The 22,019-nt window shown below is 37.9% G+C and overlaps 1 protein-coding gene across 1 annotated transcript; it reads right to left on the bottom strand.

Moving 5' to 3' along the window:
- Positions 1-1,331: 1,331 nt before the first annotated feature.
- On the bottom strand, positions 1,332-6,076 carry LOC145998415 (protein CFDP2-like). The gene is made up of 2 exons (XM_083134823.1): positions 5,099-6,076; positions 1,332-1,433 (listed from the first exon to the last, which is right to left on the bottom strand). Exons 1-2 carry the CDS (start codon positions 6,074-6,076, stop codon positions 1,332-1,334), a joined length of 1,080 nt encoding a protein of 359 aa, XP_082990949.1.
- Positions 6,077-22,019: the final 15,943 nt, after the last annotated feature.

The raw sequence follows: 22,019 nt of genomic DNA, 5'->3' as shown, positions 1-22,019 counted from the left end.
GCGAGACTAAAATTTAAAATATAATTTTACAAAATTTTAATTTTTAGCCGTTGCCACCAGAAACACCACTCTGCCCATTCTTACCTACCCCCCTTTCCAATAATTTATCACAGCTGTGACAAGAACGTGACGTATTTGTCTGCAGGCGCGAACAGATCTTCTGACACTTGCAAAACACGTTTTGATAAGACATTTTAAGGAAAAAAAATCATACTTTTAAACCTATTTAAAAAAAACTAGTTATCGAATCTAGTGATACCCTCACCCCCTTCATATAGCCACTATCAAATTACTAGCGACACACTTCAAAGAACATTTATACAATAAATATTGCCCGAGCTATGGTAAGTTCCCAAGGTCGCATAATACACGTCACTGTTTGGGATCTCTGGATCCCATTCGGTGTTCTAAGAGTTAAAATAATATAACACTGTTGTTAGTAATTTATTTACTGCAGCTGGTTCGAAGTGCAGCGTATTTAATTCACCAGATGAAAAAAAGGGAAGAAAAAGTAATTATTTCTTTATCGAAATATATCGAATTGTACGATCAATAGTAGTAGACATGCTGTCGTAATTAAATACTTTTTGGGAATCATGAATCATGGGGTATGGACGGACACCTCTGGTCACACCACTTCATTACGAAATTCCTGTGGATATTATTGCCTCTCATCGATAATATTTTTGTATCGTAGTGAGTGATATGGGTTTCATTCATGTGTGCACACTTCTTTCAATAACACTTACATCACACCCTGCGTGCTATGAACATTGATGTCATAAGCAGACAATGCACAAAATGATGTGGGTAAAAAGAACAAAAGCATAACGTATCTTTCTTCACGAATCTGACAGTAAAGACAAACAGGCGATTCTGATCTTTATTGACGTTATGGCTTTAAGTGATAAACATTCTTTCGTCAACCCTACAAGCAGCTGTAAGCTTAGAATTAACATTTTGTAACAGTTACATGAAATTTAATTCCACCTACGCCATTGTTGCTTGTGTGAGATTGTTTAAAAGTTAGCTGAAAAGCTCAAATATGCCCCGATCTGATACGTTTTATCTCTAAAAGAACAACAGGTTTTTGCCCTTGCACCATGCACTACTGCGAGGGGTGCACAGAACAACCAATCAGAATGCGTAGTTGCCGATAGGATCTTGTCTTGTCACGTCTTTAATGCGATACAGTGGCATTTTCCTCTTTTTTCCTAGTATTTAAGTGTGTGCAAAGTGGTGTTGTGTATTTAAGTGCAGTGTTTGTGTTGTTAGTGAATCGCATATAATCTGACAACGTATTCATACATAATGCTCGTAATTTTCATACTTTAGTCGTGCAGCAAAGGGAATGAAAAGGACAGTGCTGACAAGCTACGAGCCACTTCGTATTTCTTCTCTTCATTATGAATTGGAAGGAAATGAGGTTCGGACTGAAGGTAGGAAGAAAAACATTCAAATCACTATAATTTGAACTTGTACCTTTGGCATCTCATAAGGATAGGCTTCATAGTTCTTACTTACCTTAGTAATATGTAATGGAACTACATATACTGCTGGACAATGAAAACCGGACACTTTAATATTTGACATCTGAATTGCAATAACAGCTCGCAGGTATATTACAGAATGTTCGGCAGATCATGTAGTACCATATGCACCATTCATAGGCTCGGACTTTGTTTATGCATTCGTACTTAATTCAGTTTCTGCAACATTTAGTTAGCCCTTGTACCAGAGCTTTTATCAACCCATTGCGTTATCACAAAAAATGCAAGTGTCCGGTTTTTTTTTGTCCAGCAGTATATAATAATTGCGTTCATTTTACGCGGTATTTTGCATTATCAAAATGGCGGAATCCTCCATTACGTGATTTGCCAAAACGGATCGTGACCCAGTTATTGGCGAATCACTTTCATTGTGTTTCGTTTGCGTCGTAGCTAAATATCATATTTAGAAGATTATTTTTGTCCACTTTCCAAAGCTTTCAATGCACTTTCTGAACGTTTCTAAAACTGAGGACGAACCTTATCGTTGTTTGTTATTTCGTATCGCCAACATGACTGCCGGTTTAATATCCGGTGGAAGCACATAATGGTTTGGTTCGGATCCCACTTAAAACTGTAGCCTCAGTCCCGATTAGGCTTCCTGTGCATAAAGTGGACTTAGAAAGATACTCAAACATACATGACTGCTATATTGATTTGCAATTAATTTGTCTTAGTGAATCCTCCCCCGCGCATGGTGTTAGTTGCTTTTCCTAACCACTGGGTCGCGAGAAGTTTACTATTTTCAGTGCTTGACAACTAATTTAAACCTAATTTCATATTTGTCAACAAACCTTAACATAATCGAACTATTACTGTTTATGATTATGCCATAATTCATATATTTAATTTCAAGGAACATATTTCTAATAATGTATACGACTAAAAAAAATTAGAAAGGTATTTTACGAGTAAGATTGTTGGGATCGGGATATAGGTCTTTTTTTTACTTTACCGGGCCGCTGTCACGGTGTAGTTTTCAGAGCAAGATTGTAAACTCACAACACGTAATGTAACCTAACTCAAGCTAACGTAGCCTAGTAGCAACTGTCAGAGCCAATGATAAAGAAATGAACGTGTTACAAAAGTTGGTTAGGATTGAGGAAGTAGGACAACCCTTCCTCTTTTTCCCTCCATGCACAAGGTGTATATCCTAAATGCCAGTAAATAGATCTATCTTTTATAGGGGCAAGCGATTTGTGGATATCTCGGAAACTAGATTTTTTTGTAAAATATAAAATAATTGAACCTTAAGTGCACCATATTTAATCCATTAGATGAAGAAGAGAAAGTATTTATGGACGGGGAGGGATGGAGGAGAAATGGGCACGTGGGAAATATGGGTACAATTAAGGTAATTGCATCACAGCTGTGTGCGGTGAAAAAAATCAATTGCAGGTTGACAACATCGGTGGAGTCTTGATTGCCACGTGTAACTGCGTTTCCATCTGACCTGACGAGAATATACGTTCTAGACCTGTTTAAAGGGAAGTAATTCTCGAAATTGTACTAGAAAATACTTCTTCTTCTTCTCTTCCATTCCCTTATGCCGTTAAGCGTCGGGTACCTCGTTCTGTCCATCTCATCCACTCCGTCCGGTCTCGACTCATTCTTCTCATTTCGTTCTTAGTTTTTCCATATTTTAATCCTATCTTTTCTATTCTATCTTCCCATGTATTTCTTGGCCTGCCTCTTCCTACTCTACCCTCAACCCTCATCTCCATCACTTGCTTGGCTTTCCTATCTTCATTCATTCTATTTACATGTCCATACCACTTCAGCTGGCGTTCCTCTACTACGTCAGTCATTGTCTTCTTTTGTTTTACCTCTTCTCTTATTCTTTCATTTCTTATTCTGTCTCTTCGAGTTTTCCCCACTGTTCTTCTAAGATATTTCATCTCTATTGCTTGAAATTTACTTAGATCTTTGTCTTGGAGTGCTAAGCTTTCTGTGCCATAGCCCATGATGGGAACTACAATTGAGTTGTAGAGTTGCATTTTTGTTTTTATACTGATCTCTCTTTTTCCCACCAAAGTATTACTCATTTGATAATATGCTGATGCTGCCTTCTTTGTCCTATTCATTATCTCTTGATCAATTTTCCCACTGTTACTTATGATAGTTCCTAAGTATTCATATGTTTCTACTTTCTCTAGTTGTTTCCCTTCGCATATTATATTCAGGGCTTCATTTTCCTTGTCCTCTTTAGTCACCCGCATGATCTTACTCTTTTCTATATTAATCTTCATGCCTTTCCTTTTAAGTTCTTCATACCATTCTTCCACTGCTTGCTGAAGTCTCTCAGGTGTATCTGATATCAGTACGATATCATCGGCATATAATAGTGCTTGGATATATACTGGCCTTAATCTCCACATACCTATCTTCGTTCTGTGTATTCGTCGTTTGCATATTTTAGCAATTTCGTCTAAAAAGACGTTAAATAGGATTGGACTGAGGCTATCTCCTTGTTTTATGCCTTTCTCAATGTCAAATTCACCTGAGTATTCGCCATCTACTCTAATTATTCCTACAGGATTATTATATACAATTTTTATTGCATTCAATAATCTTACTGGTACTTTCTTTGCCTCCAATGCTTCCCATACATATTGCCTAGGGACTGAATCAAAAGCAGCTTTTAGGTCTATAAAAGCTAGATATGTGTCCTTGTTCTTGGCAATTCTTTTTTCCATAATCGTTCTTATAGTATATATATGATCTTGTGTTTGCCTTTTAGGGCGGAATGCTGCCTGCTCCTCCTCCATATCTTCCTCCACCACTTTTCTGAGACGTCTTTCTAGTATCCTTGTGTATAATTTATAAGCGACTGATGAGAGGCATATTGCTCTGTAGTTATTACAGTCATAGCTACTGCCCTTCTTATGTAGTGGGATAATGATATTTTTCCTCCATTCATTTGGTATTTTGTTTTCCTTCCATATTCTTTGAAACATCTTGGTTAAATTCTTAACTACTTCCATACCTCCATATTTTATTAATTCTGGATTTATTCCATCTGATCCTGCTGCTTTTCCTGTATTCATCAGTTCTATTGCTATTTGTACTTCATCTTCCTTTATTTCCCCTTCTATATCTGAGTCTTGTACCTCCATGTATGGTCCATATGTCACCCCTACCTCCTCTGGGTTATTATTTTCTTTCTGGAATTTTTCACCATAGTGTTTCCGCCATACATCCAACACATCCTTTTTTTCTGTGATCAATTTATCTCCATTTTTAATGGTTCTTATTGTTTTTCCATATTTTCCTCTCAAGTTCTTTACAACTTTCCAAAATTGCCTTGTATTCTTTTCTCTAGCTTTTTCTTCAACCATATTTCCAAATTTTTCCCAGGATGTTATTTTAGCTTCCTTCACTATTTCCTTGACTTCATTTCTTTTTTCAATGTATTTCCTTCTATGTTCTTCTGTCTGAGACATAATATATTTTTTCCATGCTTCCTTTTTGTTTTTTACTTTTTGTTTCACTTCTTCATTCCACCAAGATGTTTTCTTTTTTCTTGTATCTACTATTTTCTTTCCGCATACTTCTTCTGCAGATTTTATGAGTGCCTTTTTAATTCTCTTCCATATTTCTTCTATCTCTAGTTGTTCTACATCTGGTCCTTCTGTCAGTCTGGCTGTTACCTGTTCTTTATACTCTTCCTTCTTCTCTTTTTTCTGTAACTCATTTATCTTAATTGTTTGGTATTTTTTCATTCTGGGCTTTGGTGGTCTCATGAAGCGTGTGTCCACTATTAATAATCTATGGTCTGTACCCAGTTCAGCACCTCTTATAACTTTAACATCCATTATGTTTCTCCTAATACTACTGGTATATATTATGTAGTCTATTATGCTTTTAGCATTTCTTCCTTCAGCCTGGAAGGTTATTTTATGTACTTCCTTATGTGGGAAGAAGGAGTTTCCAAGAAGCAACTGATTTTCTACACAAAACTCCAGTAATCTTTTGCCATTCTCATTCAATGTCTTTTCTCCCCCGTAGCTTCCCATACTACCATGGGCTACCTTCTTATCTTTACCTGTTCTTGCATTTAAGTCTCTCACTATCATTACATACCGCCCCTCCATTACTTCTTTATCTACTGTCCTCTGGAGTTGTACATAAAATTCTTCCTTATCAAGCACAGAGGCATCTTCTGTTGGTGCATATACTTGGATATATGATATTTTATATTCTATATCAAATTTAACTACAATTATTCTTGAGTTAACTGGTTCCCAGCCACTGACCTTTGTTTCATATTCCTGACTTGTTACAATTCCTACCCCTTCTTTTGCTCTTCTTCCCTGTCCAACACCTGAATATCTCAAGGTATATCCCTCCTCAAGCCTTTGTATGCCATTTCCTTTCTTTCTTACTTCACTAATTCCCATTACGTCTATCTTACGTATCTTCATTTCCTGTACTAATTCAACTTCTTTTCCTAATATAGTTTTAATGTTCCATGTTCCCATTCTCGTTTTCCTTTTCCAGTCCGGTCGTTGCTGTGTTGATCTGTCCATTCCGAGGCTCCTGTTTTTTCTCTGAATCCGTTAATACCCTTGCGTGGGGGATTGGCCCAACGCAGGGTGGATTTATTTAGGGTTTACTCCCCTAGGGCAGTTGGCTTTACCGTGCCTTTTGAGTCTGCCCCACCCTTGGTTTTCTGTCAGGGTATCCTTCCCTTAGCCTTTGGGGATCCCTCCCCTCCCTGCAAGGCAGCAGGGGCAGTGCTTATTTAATGGCGGCACTTCCTCGCCATGTCACAGTGCTGTCAATGGGCTTTTCTGGGTTTTAATGAGGATGGTCCTGCCACAAACCAAACCCCCAGACCCTGTTAGCACTGCCGCCTCGGTCCGGGACTGCTTATTTGGCATTGCCTTATTCGCAGCTAACCACCATATCTGATGGCCGTTCGCTATCCGCCACCTGCGACCCGCCCGGTTGCTGAGGCTCGCCCCTCCCATAGGAGGCCGGGCTAGAAAATACAGCTGATGCTATTCTTTACTACTAGGAGTTAAGATCTGAGCAGAAGTTTATTTGAGATAATGATACATGGACGTAGTATAACATCAAAGCTAGAACAGTGGATCACGTACTATGAATTGCATCATGGTGTTGTGGTTCGTCTAACCCAGTAATACCATCTTACATAAAAGGTTGCAATTCGGGGTAATTTGAGCACAGTAATTCTGTGTAATGTGGGCAATTTAGAAAGATAAGCTTCTAAAAGTCATATAATCTTCTTGAATCCTCAGAAATTGTCAAAAAAAGAAGTGTATTACTCATGACCCTTCACGACCCATAACAAATTCACATCGTATTCCATTACCGGATGCACCTAACGACGACGTTGGTATAATGGTGAGACTGGATTTGTTGTCACCTTTGTTAGTTGCTGTATCATGATTATTGTGTTGCTATACTAACTAACTAACCAAACTAACTCTCTAGCCTTCTTAAACCTGAAGGTTCATGGCTGAAGCAACACAGGCCTTCCATCTGTCCCTATCTTGAGCAAGATCTATATACTCTTTTCCATCCCTACCGATTTCCTTTAGGTCCATCTCAACGTTGTCCCTCCATCTTCGTCTTGGTCTTCCTACAGGTCTCTTACCATCAGGTTTCCCAACAAGAATCCTGTGAACTCCTCTTTCCTCTCCCATTCGTGCCACATGGCCTGCCCACCTAAGTCTTCTTGATTTAATCATTCTAATAATATCTGGACATGAATGCAAATTATGTAGTTCTAAATTATGTAACCTTCTCCACTCACCTGTCTCCTCATCCCTTTTAGGTCCAAAGATTTTCCTAAGGATCTTATTTTCAAATACTCTCAATTTATGTTCCTCTTTCAATGTAAGGGACCAAGTTTCACACCCATATAATACTACAGGCAAAATGACTGTTTTGTATATTTTAACTTTTAGTTTCTTAGATATTAAACGAGAAGATAAAAGTTTATGAAGAGAGAAGTAACATGCATTTCCTGAATTAAGCCTACTTTTTATTTCCTCTTTAATATAATTTTCATTTGTTAATATCGGGTGTCCCACTTAAAAGTGGTACGACTCACTGACTGCTTTTCATACTAGTTGAATTGTTTTTTCATATGTAAATACTGCAGAGTTTCAAGACATGTGTCATCATATAATTACATTTTCACATCTTATGTTAGGTTAGGTACACTTACTGTGTAAAACTGTAAAACTGTCTGGTTTATAACAAATGCTGAAAGTGCCATCCACCAGCATCCAGGCATCGCTGCGCTCGCAGTACAATGTTCTGAGAAACACGTCGTAATTCTTCAGGGGAGATGTTATTTATATCGTTGGTGATGTTCTCTTTCAGTTGGTCTATCGTATGAGGGTTATTAGCGTACACTTTTCCTTTCAGAGCTCCCCATAAATAAAAATCACAAGATGTTAAGTCCGGCGATCGCGGAGGCCAAAGGTTTTTGCTGACAAGCCTGTTTTCGGGAAACACTTCACTTATACGGGTTATACTCTGGTTGGAGGTGTGGGCAGTGGCACCATCTTGTTGAAAGACGCCGTGTCTTTTTCATTTTCTGTTAACTGTGCATAGAACGACTCAAATATCTGCAGATATCTTTCGCTGTTGATAGTCTCTTCAAAGAAAATTTGGTCCGATAACACTGATGAACAAATTCAAACTTTTTTTTGCTCCTTTGAACGAAAATAGGTGATTATTTATAATTCGACCCGCTGAATCCAAATCTGAAAGTATAAATGCTGTATCACCTATCGTTTTCCCTGGATTTTCATATTTTGTTTTTAATTAAAAAATTAATTCCCTTTGTAATAATACATCGAAATTTGAAATTATTTTTGTTTGTTTGCTCATGAAATAAGATTTAAATATTAAAGTGAATAACTATGAAATATAAAAAAATAAAAAATATATATATAGGACCGATTTTGACTGTTCAATTAAGAAATTTCATGCAAAAAAAGGAAAAAAAACACATTTTTACTCACATTTTCAAAATTTCTTTCTTGAACTCTGCCGTTTCTAACTGCCACCAGAAACCTCTTCCTTGAGGTTCCAACAGTAATCTGCTAACATGTTCTGTACCGATTTCCTGCATATCTTTTTTCCATGACAGAAATATCCTGGTGAAATCTCTCGCCGCATTCGTCACTAAGCGCGCCCAAGTTAGGGGGAAAAAGTCCAAATGCGAATGTAAAAAGTGAATTTTCAAGGACATATTGCACCCCATGCGCTGATAACACTTCAACAAGTTCTTAACAAGTTCCTTGTAGTTGTCAGATTTCACATATCCAAGAAAATTACAGCATACTTGTCTGAAAGCTAACCATGCGCATTTATCTTTTTCTGTTAGCAATTCCACAAAGTTGTCATCATGAATGATCTCACGGATTTGCGGCCCAATAAATATGTCTTCTTTTAACTTACTATCACTGAGTTTAGGAAATGTTTTTCTCAAGTACCCAAAACCCTCACCGTGTTTATCCAAAGCCTTAACAAAATTTTTCATCAGCCCTAACTTTATATGCAACGGTGGTAACAAAATCTTGTCTTTCTCAAGTAGAGGGTGATTCCTAACACACTTCTCTCCAGGAATTAAGTTTTTCCGTATGGGCCAATCCACAATGTTGTAATGTTTATCTTTTGCCCGGCTGTCCCATTCGCAAAGAAAGCAACAAAATTTTGTAAACCCAGACTGCATACCTAACAGTATACCAATCATTTTGAGGTCTCCGCATATCTGCTAACCATATTTTTCATAATTTATCACTTTTAATATTGTATCCATATTTTCATACGTTTCCTTCATGGTGGAAGAATAGGCAAGGGGTACTCATGGGTATATATTCCCATTATGCAACAATACTACTTTTAAACTATTCTTAGATGAATCTAAAAATAGTCTCCACTCGTTTGGGTTGTGACTCTTTCCAAGTTCTTGCAGAAGGCTTTCTAATCATTGCAGTAAGTTAACTCATTACTAACAGAAAAAAAATGTGTCGGTGATTGTTGGCGTTTCCGATATGACACCTTAACACCATCTTGTAATAACTTTCACCGTCGGAGACGAGAACCTAATAATTCCGCTTGAACTTTAGAAAGGTTGAGGCCTTTGACTAGATCATTTAGTTCGGATTGGGAAATAAAATCAGGTATATTTGGATCAGGAAAATTTGGATAAGTGTTTCAATATGAGGGTCCAGGTTCGTCATCTGGAGAAGCACTGCTTGGTTCTGTTTCATCCACTGTCCATTCTTTAGGAGGCTTAGGAATTGGTATAAAATCATGACTCATAGGTTTCTTGACTGAAGGAACATCAGGATAAAATGTAGAATGTTTTGATTTTGAACTACATCCCACTATGTTTGTTAAACAGAAGTAACAATCCGTAGTATGATCTTTCTGTTCTGTCCATATTACAGGCTTTCCGAAGGGCATTGATTTGTGAGATCCATTAAGCCAACCACGTAAAGTTCGCGAACAATTACAACAAATTTTACCTGGTGCCCAGCTTTTTCCCTCGTCTACTTTACTTCCAAAATACAACTCATATGCTTTTTTCACTATAGGAGTGATAGTATTTCTCTGTGACTTCGAAGTAAATTCCCCGCAAACATAACAAAATAAGTTCGGGTTATTCACACATTTGCGTGACATGGTGAACTCATTAATTGAGTTATGATATCTTTCTTTAAAAAAAACAATTATGAATGCTCTGATCGTTTTGTTAAAATACAACTTACACTTCACTTCACTATACACAATATTAGGGTCAAGTGCCCATATTTCGGATAGGTTCCTAATTTCGGATACCAAGAAATTTCCACCTTAGAACAGCAGCGCCGAAGTGCAGATAGTGCCAACTAACACGCTACTTCGTCCCCCAGTTTCACCCTTGTGCGTGACCTTGAGCAATGTTTCTTTAGTGTGTGGGCGATATTTCTGACTTTTCCGGAGTTTTGATGTAATATTTCACCATTCAAACTTAAGGCCTACAACTAGAAGTTTAGTATTTACTCACTTCTGTCTAAATTTTATAAAATCTTGAGAGATTCAGCAAACATTATTACGTAGTTTCAGTCACATTATTTCAGAGGGGGAACGCACAGAATTGCCATATTGAATATGCGACTGGGTTTCCTAATTTCGGATGCTACACGGGTACCTAATTTCGACTATCCGAAATTGTGCACCCTTTCCAAATACTCATTAGTAACCCTATCCGAAATTAGGAAATACCCTATCCGACATTAGGAAACCTTTTTGTCAGACTAAAAATATGCATGCAATTCTTTGTTTCATAAAATATACCAAGTATTTCTTATATATGTTAATATAACTTTCAGAAACATTAATAAATATATGTTCAATGTTTCTCAACACATTTATGGCTTATTTTGTTTATATTTAGGTACTGAAAATCTAATTTGAAATTAAGTATCCGAAATATGGGCACTTGACCCTACATTCACAATTTGACGAACATACACAAACATAAAATACGGCTACTCGCGAAGTTATTGGAAAGGAAGTTAATACTCGACTAACCCACAAAAGAACAAATTTTAACAGAGAAACAGGAAATTACTCTACTGCTAGATGTTTCCTCCACGAAATATTAAGTGCCAGTCATAAACACACAAGGTGGCTAAAAGGTTCTTATCCATTTGCTAGGAACCAAACGTTAAGCCGTATGCGGAGCAGAGTGCGCAGACCTGAAACCATAAAACTATAAAATGTGGGTGTTCCGCAATAACTTTAGGTGATACAGAAAAACGGGTGCGATATTCGTTATCAGCATATCTGAATACATAAAGATCACTTAGTTTTATTTAAAGGAGTATTTCATTGTTTATCAGTGTAATGCGTGTTCCCGACACTGCACACCAAACGCCTATCTTCTCTGGGTGAAGAGGTTCCTCATGCACGACGTGTGGGTTATCCTGTGACCAAAATCTACAATTCTGTGAGTTGATGTAATCAGAAAGATGAAACCAAGCTTCATCTGTCATGAAGAAGAGCATAGGATCCAAGTAACCATCAGCAATCGAAGATAACATCCAGTTGCAATAAGTAACTCGTTTAGCTTTGTCTGGTTCTTTCAATTCATGCACTACGGTCACACGAAATGGTCGGAAATGGAGCTCTTTTAGTACACGATGGCATGTTGTGCGGGATACACCAACTTGTTGAGATAATCTTCGTATCGATATCTTGGGGCTTCTCAATATGTTACTGCGAATTCTGTCCATTACCACCGGGGTCTTCACTGTGGGACGCTTCTTCAAAACATTACTAACGGATCCTGTAGTCCTCCATTTGTTATACATCTTTTGAATTGCATTGGTTGTGGGAGGCTTCATACCGACGTATTTCGCCACATGCATTTCTTTAGTCTCTTTAATGAACCATGTCTTTATGTAAAATTCAACAATATCTATCCGGTGTTCAATTGCAAACTGCACCATTTCTCCGCAAACTTTTGCACAACAATCTCCGCAAACAATCACTTTTAAACTGTCCAACGCAACTCAACAATATTCAACAATTACGTGTGACTTCAAGTAATGCGATATTTCAGTGTAGGCAACTACATTAATCTGATTCCACCCATTTATTTGTGAACGCCAGAATGAATGTTATGCGTACCGCTTTTAAGTGGGACACCCAGTATTACTCCTAAGTATTTGAATTTGGAAACTGGTTCAAACGAGTTGTAATCAATAATTAGATTTTGATTATTACCTAGTACTTGGTTTCGGCCTGTAAGCATATATTTAGTTTTCTCTTTGTTAACTTCCAAACCTATCTCTTTAGCAGTTTCGAAAAATATTTTAGCATTATTCTTAATTGTATTTATATCATCCCCTAATAAGTCTCCATCATCTGCATATGCTAACAACTGAGTCATACCATTTAATTTTAGTCCTTCGTTAGTTTCTTTTACCTTCCTAACAGCATATTCTAAGACAAAATTAAAGAGCAATGGAGATAATGCATCTCCTTGTTTTAACCCATCATGAATTGTAAATTTGTCAGACACATTAGTACCCACACGAATTTTACTTTCTGTTTCACTGGTGCATATTTTTATCATACTAACAAGCTTCTTAGGTATTCCAAACTCGACTAATATATTATATAATTTATCTCTTTTGAATGAATCATATGCTTTTTTGAAATCAATGAATAGCTGATTGACATTTTGATTATATTCCCACTTTTTTCCAAGTGTCTGTCTGATGTGAAAAATTTCATCTGTTACGTTTAAATCCACATTGATAATCACCTATAATTTCATTAGCATATGGGGTTAGTCTTGTTAAAAGAATGTTAGATAATATTTTATATGTTGTTGAGAGTAGAGAAATTCCACGGTAATTATTGCAGTTCATTTTATCACCTTTTTTAAACACAGGAACAATTATGGATTCTTTCCACTGTCAGGAATTTCTTCTTTATTCCATATTAAACAAATTAATTTATGAATTTGACATATTAACGAATTTCCACCATATTTAATTAACTCAGCTGGTATTATATCACTGCCAGGTGCTTTGTTATTCTTTAACCTTTTAATAGCATCTTTAACTTCAGTCAAGTTAGGTTCTGGAACTAAAGGTTCTGCTGTGTGTACTTCATTTACTTCTGATTTATCTCCTACATGGACATTTAAAAGGTCATTAAAGTAGTTCTTCCATCTATTTAGAATATCACTTATTGGGTTAGCTAGAAAATCATTGTCTTTATCTTTTATCAGGTTTACTTTAGGTTGCCAGTCCTTTGTAAATTCATTTATACCTTTATAAAAATCTGTGATATTTTTGTTTTTGCTGTTTCTTTCAATTTCGTTGATTTTTCTTTTCAAGTAATCTCTTTTTTTACTTCTAAACGCGCGGTTAACTTCTCGCTTTATTCTATTATAATTGTTTAGATTTGTATCATCAGAGTTATTTAACCACCTAAGTCTAGCCTAATTTCTTAATTCTATTAGATTATGACATTCATTATCAAACCATGGCTTACTTTTTCTTGGTTTATGGTATCCTATACTTTCTTTAGCTGCTGATTCTATTGCATTACGTATGTGCTCCCAATTCTTATTTACGTCTGTTTCATTTATATTTTCATCATCATTTATATCCTGCTAAACATCAAATCTATTTGACAGTTTAATTTGGTAATCTTTCTTAATTCTTTCATCAGCAAATTTTCCTGTATTAAATTTTATAACTTTTAGATTTTGTTGTGTATGATTTATCACTGCGAGTCTTTCTCTTAATTTAGCAATTACTAAATAATGGTCACTTGTACAGTCAGCACCTCGATGTGTACGAACGTCAATTATACTAGTATGCCTTCTCTTATCAATGAGAATATGATCTATCTGATTATGAGTTTTACCATCTGGAGAAGACCAGGTATATTTATGGATATCTTTATGTTTAAAAGTGGTACTTTTCACAATTAAATTCTTTGAGGTTGCAAAAGTAATCAATCTTATACCATTATCATTACTTAATTCATGAAGACTTTCTTTACCAATCGTGGGTTTAAATGTCTCTTCTTTGACAATCTGTGCATTACAGTCACCTAACAGAATTTTCATATCATACTGAGAAAATTTATCAAAGACCTGTTCTAACTCTGTATAAAAATCATCTTTAGTATTATCATCTTTATCTTCCGTTGGTGCATGTATGTTTATTAAAATAATTTTTCACCACCTACCCTGTAAAACTGCATATGGTATCCTATCATTAATAAATTCTACTGTTTTAAGAGCCGAGATAATTTTCTTATTTATGAAAAAGCCTGTTCCAAAATTATGATTTTCAGTACCACCATAGAAAAAAGTATAATTTTTAGTTTTTCAATTCCCTTCTCCTGGCCACCTAACTTCCTGGACAGCTACTACCGTGCGTTCATTTCGATCTGCAGCCGAGAGATCGGGAGAAGCGTGGCGGGCGGCGGTGACGGAGATGCCGACATTTGCGGCCTGTAATGCCCGCTTATTTTTATAGACATATGCAGACATTTATATAAATATTGCAAAACGATCACTAACCTGTGTTATAACACGCAAAAGTTCTTCTGTAATTCATCCAAGTTCTGCTCTTATATACACAAAAAAATACGCTTTAGAAACGATGTTAAGAGCCACAGATAATAAAACATTTTAATCATAGTTTTGACCAGTAACGTCCTGCTTAAGTTTATATTCTTGAAAGAGTTTTGTGCCGATGGGGATCGTTTGGAGGTTTTGAATGTGCAACACTGTATCAAGATTACGCTGTAGAAGAAACCGTTAAAAGTCAATAGTGTTCGTGAGCTTCCTTGCAATCCGAAATCTCCGAGCTCGAGTTTTTTGTTCCTTAGCGACTAGATGAAGACAGAGTTGTAAATATAGTGGCGAGCAATGTAAACCAAGAGCGTGTTAATTTCGTACTGTGCGCAAGAGTGTTATTCTTGGTTACTTGCAGTTACTTGTTTGTGTTATTGTAGTGTGTATGTGTGACGTGTCAGTGAGACGATTGGAATGCCAGCCGCAAGATTCACGTTAGAACAAAGATTTTTTTATGTATGACACGTACCTACGTGAAAACAAACTCGTGTCGAGACGTGTGTAGGTAATTTGTACAGAAATTCCCATGCGTTTCAACTCCACACAGAGATACGGTTAGACATCTTGTCCTTAAATTACGAGAAACTGTATCGTTAAATTTTAAAACACCTAAGCAAAAACGACGGATTCTAACCGAAGCAAAACTCGATGATATTGGAGCAGCGTTAGAACGTTCTCCAAACAAACCTCTACGCCGTGTTTCACAAGAGGTGGGCGTGTCAAAATCATCGGCACATACAGTCACTAAGCTACTAAAATTAAAACCATACTCTTATAACACAGGTTAGTGCTCGTTTTGCAATATTTATATAAATGTCTGCATATGTCCATAAAAATAAGCGGGCATTTCAGGCCGCAAATGTCGGCATCTCCGTCAGTGCCGCCCGCCACGCTTCTCCCGATCTCTCGGCTGCAGATCGAAATGGACGCACGGTACATCTAATTTATACTTAACTATCTCATTAACTGTACAGTGAAATGCCCCAGGCCGGTAAAGGCTCAGAACATTCTAGGTGCCTAATTTAATATCCTTATTCCTAACGTAGATCTTATCCTTAGTCCAGGGACCTCACAAAGTAGTCCCCACCCGGAGATCCGAATGGGGGACTATTTTACCTCCGGAATATTTTACCTTGGGAGCATCCATGGCCTCATATTACTGTTTCTTGACATGTCTTTTTACAGTGCAGAGTTGTCAGCACTACGCCTAACCCCCAATATGAATGGAGGACCGCACCTGTCGTTGGTCAGCAGATCCCTCGGATCTAGCTGGGAGGATCACATTGTAGTCCACCAGCCATACCCCACTTCTGCCGATTGTGGGACGCTCATAGAGCCATGACAGGACAGATCTGTAAATCCCAACAGAGCAAAATGTTGACCATTTCACTCTGTTGGTTGACTAACTGCAGTGAACAAGTCACTGGGAGATGAGCCAGGAATAATAATCATAATATACATGGCCATGCGTGTTGTTTGTGAATGTTCCTTCATTTATTTAATCATATCATCACTCAGTCTCATCGTCACGATTAGCCAAAAGTTGCCAAAAAGCGACTCTAAATAACAAAAATAAAAATCTAGTATCTTCAGGTTGTCTACCAGTCAAGAAAGTCAAGAAAAAGTCAAGAAATTATGCTTGTGATCAATAGTTTTTGCTATTTTCTTAACAGTATAGTGAATATAGTACATTGTTATATGCTACCTGTACTGGGATTTGATAAAATTAAATATTTGAAAATCTACAATTGCAGTGAGTTGTGGTTAAGATTTTTTCCCCCTTCGTTTCTTAAGAATTACATTATTGTATGCGTGAAGTGTTGTTAAAATATTAAATAATGTGGCTACTTCTCATCCAGGATGAAGTCTAAATCATTAATTTTTACATGCATTAAAGCAAGTCTAAATCTCTTGTTAAAGAAGAGTTCAGTTTTCACCTTTACCGTCCTTATGGTAGGGGGTTTTCATTGAATAAAAATATCTATTTTTCTTAATTTCCAACTATACCTAAGTAGGGGGCGATTAAAAAAAAAGTTAAGAAAAACTGGGAAAAGGTCAAGAAGAGGGAAAGAAAGGTCAATAAAAAGTGTTGAAAAAGTCAAGAATTTTGTATTTGTTATTTTGGTAGACACCCTGCAGCCGACAGACTACTAGATGATCCTGCACATACCCACCATCTTTTAGACCTGTCATTTGCCTGCTTGGTTCGAGAAGTAACAGAAGAAGGATCCATTGTTGCCTGGAAACGAGACGATCTATCTGTATCTCCTGATAGGGGTGTAATGGATTTCCGGCCGTCTTTTGTTAGCGCCTGACGCGTGGGCAGAAGTTGTTATTCACCTCCCACATCCCGGGTGACACTTTCAGAATCCGGCGTGTAGGTGGTGCTAGTGTTCTCTTTCTATCTGTTTCACTTTCTGCCGTTGAATTGATGACCAATAGACAAAAGCGCCAGTTGGAACAACTCTTTTACCCTCCATACTATGTTTGAAATGGCTTGCATGTATCGAATTTCTGGTTTGAAAGGTCTTTTCGCTAGTCAAGGGTCAGGGAAGAATACCGGAACCGACCTCCGCCTGGAGTTGATTTATTTTCATCATTCAAACTCCTCTATAGTAATCCGTTTGCTTGTCAGGATATGCAATGTATTGCATTAATTCTCAATTCGATGTTGCAGAACAATGCATAGCTGGAATCTACATGTAATTATGGGTATTTCAGTCATGACAGGGTTACGGAGGAGCAATGATTGAACGCCCCCTCCCCCTAAAGGTCTTTGTCTTTTATTCCCATTTTTTGTTATTTTACTTTATTTTTCTGCCTCAGGAGTTAATCGTGACGCTGAAGAGCCGCTGAACGGCCACGGAGGCCTTCACAATCCATACAGGCACTGCCTGGGATGAAAGGATGCTGTAGAAACATGCGACCTGACCTGATAACTGTCTTGTCCCCCCTCATACGCCACTTAGTCTCTCAACACGCCGGAAACGGGGGTGGGGGCAGATCATCGTGGTTTGGTGTGTCCAAGGGGACAAGCATAGGATTTATGGAGGATTATTTTTCAATGCGGGCATATTTGTACAAGTATATTCTTGAGTCTTTATTTGGAAATTAGTTCCTTCATTTCAGTATTCTTACCAGAATAACTTACTGAACTTGAAAAAGTCCTGATATTCGGATTATCCGTATTATTAGGATATATCTGCTTATCATGGATATCGTGCGAACATTTCCCGGGTGTGTAGACGTAAATGTGCGAGTTTGTTGCGTCCTTGCGTGTGTGTGTGTGTGTGTGTACTTATGTGTACACTAGATCTTTGACATGCGTCCACGAATGTTCTCTTCGTATCTAAAGTTTGTGTGAAAGATTTCAGGATATTGTCCAGATTAGATCTAATTTTAGTCCAGAATACATATATGCTTATCCACAGTAAAATAAAAAAATCCAGATAACATCCCGTTCACGCGAACTAAGTCGTGCTGATAATCCATAATAGAATGTCCGAAAATGATCCACAGAATGTCCAAAGCATATTATTCTGGATATTCTATGAATGTCCCCTGGACGGACATAGTAATATCTACACGATATCTAAAGGGATGTCTACTGGATATTCCTGGATCGCTCTGCTTTGCTCCGCCCACTCGATTTCTCCCCTTCTCTACTATTATGCGCGGTCTTGCTCCACAGATTCCCGAGATATTATAAGAAAGCAGAGCTGTCGTTAAGAAAGGGTTGCCAGTAGCTTCGAAGAAAAAAATCACCCGGCTCCGCTAAAAAATAATCATGTCGTGCCAACCCTGAAATATGGAAGTCTAGAGGGAGATATTTGTGTGCTAGAACTCTCCTTTGCATGAAGTTGCAAATTTACCCTCCACCCTGTTTCCGGCCGATGGTTGAAACACTTCTGCCACCAGCACTCGCGGCGCAACATCTTCGATTCACTGATAATCAGCGCCCGAATCTCAATGATGGAGAAAATTGAAATTTCATTCGGCGTTGCCATGGCGACTGGACGTGGAAGTAACCGAATTGTTCAAATGCTGGATATTGCTTCGTCGAGAGGAGACCTATAATTACATCTGGAGGGTCTCCGCCTCCCTCCCCAGCCTTCGAGACAACCCGGACAAAATTGCGCAGCGTTGCCAGTGCATTCTTAATTGTGCACATACTGGAAATTCGACTGATCCTGAGGTAATTTCTTCGATTCTGTCGCTCATTCCATGTTCATTTTTACTTTTACTCATCTTACTCTTCCTAAAATACTCCTAGCCCACTCTCCTTATCACTCTCAAACACACAACACGGTTTGCGAGATTTTAAAATATTCGGACCTGACAGGGCACCTTAATTCGTGAAACCTCTAACTTTGATATCCATGTAGTTTTCTCCCCAAGAGTCTCAGTGCATACATTGGAATATGATAATGAGCTTGGTTTACACACTTCTGACAGATTTTACACACTACTGAATATGTGCTGCCACCTGGAATGCTTGATGGAAACTAATTCACACACTTTTCACACACTGTTAATGAAAATTTTCCACTATTTGGGGAACTTTCCAGAATTAACTCAAATTTATGTCGCCAGCCCCCGTGGAGGAGTGGTTAGCACATCGCGCTAAGACCCCAGGGGTCCCGGGTTCGAATCCTGGCATGGACATGGATGTTTGTTAGTGTGCATTCATCATATCATCACTCATCCCCATCTTCGCAAATTAGCCAAAAGTGACACAAGAGTGAAGTAAAACAAAGCAAATGAATCAATCAATCAATCAAAATTATATCAAGGCATTATTTCATAATTTTGTACTGGATTTTGGATGATGTTTTGGTGGGAACTCAAGGAAAGTTCACCAGAGTCGATTTCTTTCCCCTGTGTAAAGGTGTGTATTCTAATGTAGTTTCTCAAAGCAACCAATATGTCTACGTGCACGGGCTCACACACTCCATCCTTTCCCCCCTGTTCTCATCACTTTCCACCTTGTTTCTTTGTCAATGTTTTCATTCGCATGCCTAGACCTCTCGGATAGCGTAGTTGTTAACACTGTTTGATTCCCAGTGAAGACAGATCTCACTTTATTAAGTACCATTTAAAAAAGAAAGCAGATTTGAAACTAACCTGGATAATTTTGTTTGGGTATCTCTTTTGGTGGATCCAGCTACATCCGCGGCCGATCGCGTTGAATATTCGACTCCCATGTCTGAGTATTTGTATCCCAACTCCCCTAATCATTATTGATCCTCATCGTTGCGATTAGCCAAGAGTGGTAAAAAAGGACGTAAATTACGAAAAAAACGTTGCAGTTGTATTGAGCAAGTTGTTGATGTTCTTGTGAAAATATCTTGTAGGATATTTATATGTTATGTTTCATTGCGGGTTGGAGCAAATACTTCGAGTGTTTCAACTTTCATAGATAAGGATCAAAATACATTATATTGAATCCGTTTTGTTACATTACAAGATAGCCGCGGTAGCTCAGAGTCCCAGGTTTGAATCCCGGCTGGGGCATGGATGTTTGTGTTCGTCTGTCCTGAGAAAAAATGAGAATTGAAAGAAATTGACATGTATGAAATTGATGTGTGGGGAATGATGCCGCGTAGGAGTCGTTTTTTAAAGAAAAAAAAGTCGTTATGGCGCCTGATTATCATGCGAGAAACCCGGGTTCGATTCCATGCTGGGGAGAACCGGGATTTTTTTCACTTGTTCAAGTTGCTCCGGCGCCTACTCAGCATCATATAAAGTGTGTACCTGGAGGGAACTCTGGGCGGGGTTATAGGCGGCCAGGGTAGTGGTGCTGATCACATCACCCCACTCTTTGGCCGTGATCAAGAAAGTGTAGGGCCCTAATTCCACACCCCTACACGCCTTCATGGCATTATGCATAGCACAGAGGAGCACTTTACTTTTACATTACAATCGCATGTGGCGTTCCTTTATTTTTTATCATGCAATTACAATAATGGATTAGGTGATTCGTTGATCCGGACAGCAAGAAAGCCAGGTAAGGTAATTTTTATGTAGAACGTTTGACATAACTAAACCGCCACATCAGCAGATGACGTTTCTACATCGGCAACAACTTATTGGCGAGAAATCAACAGAGTATTATCTAGAGCTCTTTATAATACTTTTAATTTTTCTACAGGCATTTCAGTTGCCCAGTATTGAGGTATACGAAAACTAATAACAGCTCGAATTTCAAGAAACCATTAGATTGAATTTCCTAATGTTATTTCATGCTTTTTTGTTATTCCGCTTCTGGTGTTTGCTTTGGACGAAATTGGAGAGCTCTCCTGTCAGGACTTCGCTATTTTCTTTCCCTGCCCTTTATCTGTTTTCTCTCTTTTTTTCCCATAAAGTAAATACAGCGATCAGAACCATGGAGGACGATAAAAGAGAAATATCGAGACATTCATGTTTTTTGCAACTTGTTCCAAATGTTGCCTGAAAATGTAACATGAATCCCAACGGCTTTCGGGATGTTTATATGCATCCGTCAGCTTTTTCTTAAAGGTTAATACGAAAGTGCACTATGTCTCTGAACGACGTTACATTTTGAAAAGTAATAATACGGACATATTGTACAGAAAAGTTCATTGTGAAGCCAACATTAATTTACGTGAAGTTTGCAATATTTTACTCTAATTATTATGACATATTTCTCATTTACCATGGTTGAGAGAATTCTGTTTGTGCAATATGCTTTGAGTATTAATTTAATTGGTTGTTGCTGCATGTTTGCTTTGTTACTGTTCCTGGATTCTATTTTGCATTTCTCTAATGCGCAGTACCTGATCTGTGGTTGTATCTCTAATCGAGGTTTTATCTCCTGTTTTTTTTATTTTTTATTTTACAAGCTCTCAAACATTTCGACAAGAATCGCAATGAAACATTCAGATAGGACCAAAGTTAAAAGTGTGTAGTGAGACATTTTGCAACTGGCCTGGGCTGACGTCCGTGGCGGAGTGGTCATCACTGCGCGCTACGACGCCAGGGGCCCAGGGTTCGAATCCCGGCCTTGGCATAGGTGTTCTTTGTCCCGTCATCAATTCCATCACATCATCGCTCATTACTCATCTTCGTGATTAGCCAAAAGTGGCAGAAAAACGAAGTAAAATAAGCAAATTTAACAAAAAATTTTACTGATTTTTTAAAAAATAAGATGTCCTCTCTTTCACTTCATCAAACATGGTAATCCTGATTTTGTCGAACGGTCTCTATGAAATCTTTGCCGACGGATGAAATTTCGAGGAGCGAGCATATCTGTTCGTTCCCTAACGCACCTCATGAACCACCGGCTCATTAGTGGAAACCTTCCGAAAGAT

Source organism: Lepisma saccharinum, chromosome 14, assembly GCF_977018435.1.
Source record: "Lepisma saccharinum chromosome 14, izLepSacc3.1, whole genome shotgun sequence".
In the NCBI taxonomy this organism is placed as follows: Eukaryota; Metazoa; Arthropoda; class Insecta; order Zygentoma; family Lepismatidae; genus Lepisma; species Lepisma saccharinum.
Note: the sequence above shows the minus strand (reverse complement) of the source record. Positions and strands in the feature narration are given on the sequence as shown.